Genomic DNA, 12151 nt, shown 5'->3' on the forward strand with positions numbered 1-12151 from the left:
TCCCGATATTCGGTATTTTAATGATTTTATTTACATTTTTTCACCAGAATTGTTTCAAATTTGGTATTTGAAGTTTTTAATAGGTACTACAGCCTATGACAGAAAACTGTCTGTGCTGGTCCACGTCTTCGTATAGCCCCCATATAACGGTACCTCCCGATATTCGGTATTTTGATTTTATCGACATTATAACCGATTTTTTTAAAGTTTCGCATTTGAATATTGTAATGGCTTATGAAAAATGTTACCTACGCAGGTTCATGTCGTCGTATAGACCCTAATATAATAGCAACATTCGGTTATTTTAAGATTTTAACAGAATTTTTAACGGATTTTATTGTTTTTGAGAACTGCCAAATTAGTTCCAAATGGTGGAGGGTATTCAAAGTTCGGCCCGGCCCGGAGTATCCTTGTTGATTTAAACATCGAATATCATAAAATTGGCAAAAAATTAGGTCACGGACATTCAAAAAAAATTAACGACTTCTTCAAAAAATATCCTGGATATATTTTTTAAGAAATCTTGACTTTTGGACTTCCTTCCTGGGCTTTTTATAAATATTTCTGAAGGACTAAAAAATAGATTTTCAAAATTATTCAAGGACATAATGGCCATAAAACGAAAAATATTTTCAAGGACTTTCAGTCCAAAAAAAATTTAGAAAAAAATCCACGATTTTTTCTATCACAAAAATTGGTTGGTGAAAGGTTGTATATTTTGTAAGAATCTTTATAAAAGTTAATGCATTAAAATCGTATTTTTCTGAGGACTTTGTGGTTTTTTCTTTGAAAACGCTTTTGTTTTAATTTGATGATGTTAAGGATATTTTAAGATTCCCTGCACAAAATAACGAAATTTAAAAGGACTGCTTGAAAAACGTAGATTTTTTAGAATTTGTTTTCAAAGATTTCACACGTGAATTTTTACAGATTTTGTTTAAGGACTGTTTAAGAACCGTTGATTTAAAAAATGTATGGGATTTCCGTTGATACATCCAGAAATCTAAAAAATGTATTTAGGTCTCTCATGAAAAAAAATAAAAAAATATAGAGCTTTTAATGTAGAAGAATCTCCCGCAAAATCCAGGATAAGTTTAAAAACATTTTCCAGACTTCCTCTAAGTTTTATAGTTTTGCAATTTTTTTAAAGGTCTTAATGCCCTAAAATGGTTTTTAGTCAAGTTCGACTTTGTGACAAGAAAGTATCGAGATTCTTATATTATTCATAAAGCTTCTAAAATAAAAATCAAGGAGCTATTTAAAAAAAAAAAACTGTTTTTAGGGCTCTTTAAAAAAATAGAGTCTCAAAAAGTCTCAGAATTAAAATTCATGTATATTTATTTTCTATATGTCTTCTGGCAAAAAATCCTGAAAAATATTACGAAATATATATTTTCAAATTATATTTTTATGAAAATTCTAAGAATATGCTCCCACCATAAAGCCATACAACTACTTCTCCGGAAATTAATAAAATTATCAACAAATATAGCAGCATTTAATTAACTACTCAGCGTTTATTAAAATTAGCTGTACAACAACAAGCACACAAACGTATTGACTTACAATTTAAGTTCATAATTAACATTTAACCGACATCAATAAGCCAATAAGCAATACCAGCCAACCATCCAGTCGGCCAGTATTGTGAAAAACAAATAAAATTACAACCATTCGAGATGTGAGCCAGGCCAAAAACTCAACAATAAAGTGCATTTTATTTGTTTATGGCAGTGAAATAATCATTAAATAATTGTGGTCGATATGCGCTAAACAAAACTGTCGGTTTATTATGGCCATGGGCAGTGTTTACACAGTGCGTGGATTATCGAGGACAGTTAATAACCGCCAACGCAATAGAGAGATGATCATATTACTACTAAGAGATATGTTTTTAGTGTAAATATAAAGACAAATAATATGGCAAATATGTTGTTTATTAATAAATAAATAATACAAAAAAGTAGATTTGTTCTTTTATGGATAAAACTATTTAAATAATGAATAAAAAATAAAATTGATAAATACTAAAGCTGCTACTAAATATTATTATACAGCTGGACAAAAAATGAATATTTAGACCGTTGCCAAAAGCAAGTCTATGTTTTTTTACGCGGAGGAAAAATTCGGGAATTTTCAAAGATACATTTTTTAGCATCAGAACCAAACAGCAGCAAAGATCGTTAAAGACGTAAAAATAGCGCTAATTTCATACATACGTTCCAGAATCTGAATGCAACCGATTTGATATCACAAAAAAAGGAAAACTAGTAGATTTTTGCTGTTTTTGAAACAGAGCAATAATTTGATAGTGCAAAATATGACCCATTCAAATAACGAATGTAAAACCTATGCTTCTTTGTAAGAAATGTAAAAAAACATTGGGGCGTATACGCTTTGTCTTGAACTTATATCGCGATCGATAATTGTCTAATCATTTTGATATCGCATAGAAATTCAAGGTTTTTTCAAAGTACAAAAGTATCAGCCGATTTTGCCGACAGATGTATTCCCCCAGCTATTGTCCGAATATGTTTTAAGTTGCGTTGTAATTATTCAAACTGGCGTCCATTAATGCGGGTGGTTCCGAATTAATTATTCAAAAATTTGACACGTTGTGTGGGAGGTACCAGATCTATATACCTGGTCTTGTGTTTTTGGAAATATTGAGATGTGAGGAGTTTGAAATGAATCGGATTCTCATTTACGAACTTCATGAATATTCAAAGTGTTGACCCGTTGTTAGGGAGGTACCCGAAGCTAAAGTGTACAATTTCAATTTAAAACAGATCGTATGGTTATTAATCCTTTCGTTCATGCATGTTCCTTTAATCTTTTTTTAATTTCCTGATATAAAGTCATCTCCGATTTCTGAATATCTGCCTCAACAAAATCAGCTCAGAAAAGTCCTTTCATGTATTTGAAATTTCCCCGAAAATATACTTTTAGCATTCACACTATTCGCGATTAAATGGAAATGTTGGTATGTTTTACACAAAAGTTATAGTCCATTTCACCCGCTAAATATTGAAAGTACCCGATTAAGTTGAAGCCTGGCATAAAGGATCATATTTACTAAAAATCTCCGAAGATGAAGAGTCAACAGTTTTAATAATCACAACTCTCATAATTTTTTATACCCTACACCACAAGGTGGTCAGGGTATTATGTCTTTGTGCATTAGTTTGTAACAGGCAAACGGAATCGAGATAGATCCACAGTTACTTTTAATGATCTGCACAGAATCACATTCTGAGTCGATTTATGCATGTCCGTCCGTCCGTCTGTTCATGAATTTTTGTAAAGAAATTCGCATTTATTTCCCGATCCATATGAAATTTTGTACAAGTCAATTTTTTGGCCCAAGGACGAACCCCATTAATATCTTCGTCCGATTTGCTTTTTATTGTGCACCAAATGTGTAATATCTGCTCAAATAATATGTAATTTTGCACATACGACCAAATAAGGTCTGCAAATAAGTATGCTAAATTTGATCGAAATCGGTTCAGGTATAGCTATAGCTCCCATATATATTGTTCATCCAATTTGTTAGTTTTGTCCTCCTTTGCTAAATTTTATTGAGATCGGTTCAAATTTGGATATAGCTCCTATATATATCTTCGTATCCGATTTACCTTTTATTGTGAACCAAACATGTAATATTAGCTCAAATGGGATGGAATTTGGCACTTACAACCAAATTAAGTCCAGAAACAAGTATGTCAAATTTGATGAAAACCGGTTCAAATATAACTATAGCTTCCATACATATTATTCATCCGATTTTTAATAGTTGTTCTCCACAGTCTTAATAGGCACTCCGTAACAACGATATGCGGAGAAATATATCAAAAACAGCTTAAAAGTACCTTTTCCAATTTTTTTCAAAATCGGTTCAGATTGGAACATAGTTGCAATATATATATCTTTATCCGATTTGAAGTTTTGGTGCACAAATGCCTCCGAAAATTTAGTGGAAATAGATTTAGAGTAAGGTATTTCAATCATATATTAGTTCTTTAGGACTTTAAATTATAACTAAAAAAACTTTTATTTGTTATGTGAGGCTGTACTAAATGTGCAAAGTGGTGTAGGGTATCATAAAGTCGCCCCACGACTTTAAGACTTTCTTCACTTTTTTTAATAATCAAAACTCTTATTAAAATATATATCGTTTCCCTGCTAAAATATATTAAAATAAAGAAGTAAAATGGGCTTTAAGTTCGGCTGATCCGAACTTTTTATACACCCACCACTATGTTTATCAAAGTAAAATGAAATAATGGAAATGGAAATATGTTAGCTCAGAATATCAATCCGTTTTAATTTAAAAAAAAAAAAAATAGCCAAACCCATATTATCATCTAATTTGGTTGGAAATTGTGGCAGAAATGTTCAAAATACCGAAATTTGGGAGGTACCATTACCAAAGGGCTATACCAATATAGCCCATTTTCAATAGCAATCAGCCTGTATATAACATAAACCTTTGTACCAAATTTCAAAGCTCTAGATTAAATAATGTGGAATAACTGAAGATATATATGGAAGCTACACCCAAATTTGAACCCATATCAAAAAAAAAATAGTACAGGTATTCTTGAGCTGCATCTGGTCCCAAACGTCATCAGGAACTTAAACACTAAATCGGATGAAACATATACAAGGGAACTATAGCGATTTTCACCAAGATTGAAGTACATGCATCTAGGCTGAAGTCGATCGGATGTGCCAAAATCCATTCCATTTGGACGAATATTACACATCTGATTAACTTGATTGCGGCAAAGTATTCATTCTTGGGGAAATACCTGGTTATCCGTCCCAAAAGTTCAAATATAAAATTCGGGTATTATCCGGTTCTACAAAATGATTATAATTTGAAAACGTATGGAACTATCTCTCTTACAAGTGGTCATATGATGGGGTTGCTTGAACCGGTTTCGAAGTAATACAAATACAAGTATAAAAATTGGTATTTACTTACCGTCGCTTTTTTAATAACCCCTAAAAAGTGGAAAATAGACCCATTACGGGGTTGATGGATCGGTAAATTAAATTATAAGGCTATACCCTTGCCTTTCCAAAGTGGTGCCAAATGTGCTGATATCTCTTGTAGTTCCGAAGATGTTTGTGATTTGAGATTTGAGATTTACTTCTCTGGGATTTCTCTAATGTAGGCTATGCGATCCATAGTTCGAAAAAATGCGGGCATAATCCACACTGCAAACGGTCATTCTCCCCATGGGGATTATATGCGGTTTTTTAAGCGGACATAATTCCCAAATTATTATAAGGAATATGACCAAAATAACATCAGACATAATCCCTATAATTGCAGTATATGGGGTCTGTACTAAATAATAGATCTGTATTGAAAAATATTGTTAAGAACATGCAATATTGCACCAATTCTGCTGAAAATAAGACCAATACATTCACAATACCTCTTTTTAGAAGGCTGCATGACCCATATACAAAATTTCGGAATGCTAGCAATTTAGAACACTTGTATAGAAACTAGAGCCCGTATAAAAATGTGTCTGTGACATTAAATATGCACTGTATTATCGCTCGCGACGATTTTGATTTTTATACCCATTACATTGAAAAGGAGAGTATATTAACTTTGTCATTCCGTTTGTAACATCCCCAAAAGTTCGTCTTAGACCACATTGAGTATATACAGGGTGAGATGAAAAAACTGCAACCAACTTCAGACTGCTGTCATTTAAAAGCCACTTGTCCGACTGCTTTTAAAATTATTCCAGTGAGTTCATTATATCGTTTACAAGCGTACAGAATCATTTTGGTGGGAATTTTTCAGAATAAGTGTTATTCGTGATGGAATTCATGCGTGATAGTGTGATTTCTTTATATTTGGCTGAAAAACCACAAGTGGCTATCGTTAGAGCATTTCAGGATTTAAATGTGAATAATTCTTTTGTGTGTCGCACCATCGCTCGTTACCGTGATACTGGTAGCGTAGCCCAACGTCAAGGAAATGGAAGGAAGAAAACAGCAACATCAGCAGAAATGGTTTGAGTAGTAATGAAGCGACTTGATCGAAACCCGCATCGCTTTTACTTCCCAAAAAAAAGAGCTGAAAATGTGCACCTTCGGTTGGCCACCAGAACTCAAGCACCGGCAATGGTGATGGTGTGGGCCGCCATAACAGCCGATGGTCGCTCTCCGCTTGTATCGGCTGTGGCATCAGAATAAATGCCGAATATTATCACGAAAATATTCTGTAGGGTGTATTGAAGCCTTAGGCACGCAAAGATATTGGCCACAGACCTTGGACATTCCAACAGGACTCAGCACGTGCCAACCAAGAATGGTTACAAAATGAGGTTCCTCGCTTCATTTCCAGCGCACAATGGCCACCAAAATCTGCGTGCAGCGGTGACGGTTTCATTGGCCGTTTGAAGGCCATAAATCGTGCCAAAGGTGACCAATTCGAACAAATCGAAACTTATTCTAAAACTTAATGGCATTTTGGACATTTTATGCTTTCATTAAATGAAATTAAAAAAAATGTAAAACTTATGGCGTATGACTTTGTTGAACTTGTTTTATTTCTCCCTGTATATCTGAAACTTAAATAGAATCTGATATTTTTTGGAGTTTTATGAGAGATATAATTATTCATAAATTTGACCAATTGTGGGATATATTACAACTAATTTCGCTTTTTATGAGAGTTATAGCTATTCAAAATGTTAAGCCTTTGTGGGGATGAACATGACCAGCACAAATGTAAATATTGAGATTTGCAAAGTTGGAGAAAAAATCGGATTATCCTTTCTTTTTCTGTGCAGTATTTTATTTTTTCTTAAAAATTTCGATCTTTTGTGGGGGAGGTACCAGAGTGGACCAATATTACCTATTTCCGAACTCGATCTAAGTTTAAGAATAATATTACGATGTACCAATTTCGGATCAAATCGAATACTCCCTTGGAGATATATCGTTACCAGCCAGACAGACGGACGGACGGACATCGCTAAGTCGACTTTAAATGTGCTGAAGCGGATTTGGTCTAAAGAGACCTAGGGTCTAAAATCGTTATATCGATGAGGCACCTTTTGGGCGTATTAAATTAATTATTAAATAATATATGTACTCTTATCCATGCATATGGGATATACAATTACACAAGAAGTTATTTTCCGCATTTAACTTCTTAAAAATTATGTTAATACTTCTTTTAAATTCATTTGTAAAAAGTGAAGAACATTATTTTATTAATATCCAGTAAAGAATATAAATGCAACTATAACGTTAAACCACATTCCCACGAGTATAAATACATTCCTAGAATTTACAAAAATTTTCATTTAAACCAATAATAAAAAAATACAAATTACCTTTAAAACAATTTAAAATCACAAACAAAACTATTTTCGCCGACATGATCATCGTCATCATCATCATCTTTTCATACTTTTCCCGGAGAAAAAATGCCGTTGAAAATTACACTTAATTCTTTTGACTTTGCAGTGGCTGTATGGCTTGTGTAATGCAATTTATGAATGTAGTTTATTTTTTCGATTTTAATTTTTTATTATCCGAACACTTGCACTGAAATGCATTTACGCTGATGAAAGTAGTAATTTTTGTTTATTTTTTTCTCTTCTTCGTTTTTTATGAATCACAACAACAGTAATCACTTACAATGATAAATTAATTTTTAACAAGGAAATGCATTTGCTTTTTTTTGTTATTTAATAAAAAATTATTTTTAATAATATATTTTGTTGTACATTTTTATTATTCTTTGTTTGTTGGCATTTATATAAAATACACACACGCACACACAATGATAATAATATTTAAATGCAGTGATTATAAATATTCTTTTTTTTTAATATTTATTTTACAAAACCGTTGTTGCCTTTCGCTTTGAAAATAAAATAAAAACTTGTGAGGCGGGAATGTTTAATTCAGCGTTTTTTTTCGCTCCGTGGTATTATCAAGAATTGCTGCAATTGAAACTGTAATGCAAGTGCCCGGAACAATTGATGTGTTTTTTTATTTCACAGATCTGGCTTTGTTTTATTTGTAACACATTCAGCCAGTAACAATTAATGCCAGCTTACACATGTATGCATAGAATGTAAATTTACACCCACGCACACATATATACACACAACAAAATCAGAAATGCACCAGTCGAACATTTGGCTCGATGCAACTCTACTACTGTGTAGTAATGCCGCTCACGGCTGCAGCCTTTCACAGTTGATAATTGAAGTAACGATGATGCGATGATTGAATTAAATCCTTCCTGGCTGACTGACTGACACACAGACACAGATGCATTACAGCAGGATATATTTATTTAAGACTTATGTCCAGCACTGTCACAATTGTTAACATATACTAGCCGACGATGACAACAAGAGCGACAACAACAATAATCCCACCATCAATCTCATCGAGAGGCAACGAAGCGTCCAAATATGAGCAACGACGTTTTCAAACTGAAACTGATGCTGGCAGCCAACCATGGCAAAAGGCATCATCATGAGACGAAGAACGCAAAAACAGCATCACGAGCTTCGTTTGGCTTTGATTACGATACACGAGTTACGAAGGCATCCAATCGGGAGTACTCGTTTCTCAACATCCGTATATTGGAGGATATATCGTAATTTCCCTCGCAGCCAGAGAGAGAGAGCAAGAGAAAATGTGGTAACTTACATTCCACCATGTGCTTCAGGTGGCACATGGTGGAATCTATCTTATTCCTTAATGCCATATTGCAATAGGAGGACAATGTGCCACACATACACACACACAGCGAAGGACCAGGACTAGGACAAAATGTAAACCAAAGTTCTTGCCATGAAATGGTGCAAAAAAAAACACACACACTCGGAAAAAATCCTGACATGCGCATTATCTCCGTGAGGGAGGAGTGTATTTTGGTTAATGTTTTTTTCTTGTGCATTCGTTTGACAAATGGTATGACAAACTAATGCCACTCCACAACTCATACACACACAGAGATAATATATATGTATATGAAGCTATTTGTATGGGTAAGGTGGATGGAGGATTTGTTAGGGTCGATTGTTGGAGTGTGTGGGTGATGGTATGTTAAAATGTGGTTATGTTTTAAGGTGTGTAGAGGCGCTGTAACAGGCTGTTCTTGGATTTTATTTGTTGTAGCTCACACTCATACATACATAGATAAACACATGCAAACATACACACATACATGAACATAATTTGTTAGCTTATGTTTATTTACTTCACATAATGTTCGCTCACCAAAAAATATGTAGGTGTCAGTTTTCTTATTTGTTTCTTTGAATATGTTTTTATTCTTTGCGGAACTCAATACGAGGGTACTAAGTGGAAAGCTTGATATAAAAAAAAACTAAAAAACTCGGGTTCGACGCTTATATTGGGGGAAATATAAAAAATTTGACCGAAATATGGGGCTATTTTAGAACATTTTCAGACTCTATATTAAATTTTACGAAATGTTTATATGTGCCTGTGTAGGGCTATAGAAAGGGCCATAAAAATTTTGCTCCGAGAACCCCATATTATTTTGCAGGTTTGATCTAAAAACTGAATGCTATTAAATCCACATGGAATTTCACTCAATCCACCTTATAAGAAAATTTGTAGAAAATTCCGAAAAAGTAAGAAAAAGCTATAGAAGTGCGGGGCAGACTACAGGGTTGCCCATATTCGACGGACCCATCTGGCAACGTCATAACTTTTGACAGAGATGTCACATCGCTTAATGACATACCGCGTTTGAAGCGTCAGTCCAAGCAGATTTTTACTATGAACCAATAAACGCCACGTGAGCGCTCTGAAGTAGTTGAAATTTACATTCAACAGAAGAAGTCAACTGTGAAAACTCAACGTGCTTTTAAAACATTAAAAAAATGTGAGAAGGGCGCCTTCTAAGAACACCATTAAGCGTTTATACGAAAAATGTTCGACTGGTAAGGCTCTTTCTAATCCGAAGAGGCCATATAAAAGTCGACCAAGGCGATCGGCCGAGAATATCGCTGCCGTACGAGCCAGCGTTGAGAGGTCCCCAAGAACAACCCAAAAACGCCGTTCTCAACAGTTGGGCATGGCTCGGTCCACTTTACAACGGATTATTCGCATTGATTTCCATTTGTTTCCGTACAAAATTCAATTGACGCAAAGAATGTTGCCTGCGGACAAGACTCGTCGATTGGAATGGGCCCAAAGGGCCCAAAGGTCCGTCGAATATGGGCAACCCTGTATTCGAAACAATTTCACACGAAAGTTATGGTCCATTTCAAAGCTAAATATAAATCAATGGTCATTCAAAAAGCTAGAATTCTTCCCTGTCCTTAACTCTCTTCTCATGCAAACTTCCGTGTCGATTGGTTTCAATTTTGACCTGTAGAGCGGCTGCAAAACTAGGAAAATTTTAATTTCTTTGGTTCACTTGGACCCCTAAAAGCACATCTTTAAAAACAATAGGCTTTAATACTGACCCTAAGACTACCCCCTGCAAAATTTCTGATCGAACGATAATTGTAATCTGTATATAATACCCTCAAAATATAGTGTAGCAGTGGTGAAGAAACACTTAAGAAAATTTGCAATTCAAAATTAAAAGTCAACTTAAAAAAGGATGCTATAAAAAATTTGACAACAATGTAAAAATGTAACAACAAAAAAAAAAAACACTTTTTTACTGTCATATTTTTACGCGATTTTCCCAGACTCTATCCTTTTCTGGCAGGAGACCATTCCGAAGTGAAGAGAATTGTGAAAATCAGTCTAGCGGTTCTTGACTTATAAGCGGAATAACTAAGATCTATTTATTTTACATATACAAGGTGAGCTGAAAAAACTGCACCTAACTTCAGACTGCTGCCATTTCTAAGTCACTAGTCTGACAGCTGTTAAAATTATTCCAGTGACACTTCATTATATAGTTTACAAGCGTACAAAAGCATTTTGGTGTGAAGTTTTCAGAATTCAAGCGTTATGGTGTGATTGCTTTATATTTGGCAGGAAAGCCACAAGTGGCTATCGTTAGAGCATTCCAACATTTAGATTTGAATAAATCTTTTGTGTCTCGTACCATCCCTCGTTATCGTGATACTGGTAGAGTAGCCCGACCTCAAGGAAGTGGACGGAAGAAAACAGCAACATCAGCAGCAATGGTTTGAAAAGTAAAGAAGCGACTTCATCGAAACCCGCATCGCAGTGGCCGAAAATTGGCTCGTGAGCTGAACATATCGCAATATTCCATTCGGCAAATATTGAAAAATGAGCTCGGGGTACAGTCATTGAAATTTCAAAAAGTGAAAGAACTTACACCGCCACAAAAAGAAAATATACTCAAAAGAGCTAAAGAGTTGCCATCGAAAGTGGTGAACTGCCGAATTTGGGTTTCTCCGATGAGAAAACATTCGTTGTCCAGCAGCTAGTAATCAAACAAAATGATCGAGTTTACTTGCCAAAGAGGTCAGCTGAAAATGTGCACCTTCGGTTGGCCACCAGAACTCAAGCGCCGGCCATGGTGATGGTGTGGGCCGTCATAACAGCCGATGGTCGCTGTCTGCGCGTACTAATCAGAATAAATGCCAAATATTATCGCGAAAATATTTTGGAGGGTGTATTAAAATCTTTGGCCGGCAAACATTTTGGCCGCAGACCTTGGACATTCCAACAAGACTCAGCCGTTTGAAGGTCATAATTCGTGCCAAAGGTGACCAATTCGAACAAATCTAAACTTTTTTTAAATTTTGATGCAATTTCCGACATTTTTTGCTATAAATTTTCAAAAAAAAAAAAAAAAAAAAATTATGGCGTTTGATTTTTTTTGCAGTTTTTTTTTATCTCACACTATAGGTACTGGTTTTTAGGATGAATTCAGTCGTAATTGTCAAGACTCAGTCCATTTGAGCTGACATTAGCCATTTGGTGCACAATAAGCATGATAACGGATAAAGATATATATGGGAGCTATATCCTAATCTGAACCGATCTCGATCTCTTGTGGAGTGCATATTACGCATGTGAGGGACTTAAACCCCTAAATCGGATGAAACATATATATGGGAGCTATATCTATATCGGATCGATTTTTTTCAAAATTTGGTTTATTTGCTTTTAGACTGAATTCGGTGGG

General features: G+C 34.7%; 1 protein-coding gene across 1 annotated transcript in view; it reads right to left on the reverse strand.

Moving 5' to 3' along the window:
• LOC101897114 (lachesin) overlaps positions 1-8474 on the reverse strand; it is a 117302-nt gene extending 108828 nt beyond the window's left edge. The window contains exon 1 of the mRNA XM_059122184.1: positions 7374-8474. Within this exon, the coding sequence (XP_058978167.1) occupies positions 7374-7440 (67 nt within the window). The 5' untranslated portion in view covers positions 7441-8474. The remainder of the gene's footprint in view (positions 1-7373) is intronic.
• Positions 8475-12151: the final 3677 nt, after the last annotated feature.

This window comes from Musca domestica, unplaced genomic scaffold (assembly GCF_030504385.1).
Source record: "Musca domestica strain aabys unplaced genomic scaffold, Musca_domestica.polishedcontigs.V.1.1 2, whole genome shotgun sequence".
NCBI classification, from domain to species: domain Eukaryota; kingdom Metazoa; phylum Arthropoda; class Insecta; order Diptera; family Muscidae; genus Musca; species Musca domestica.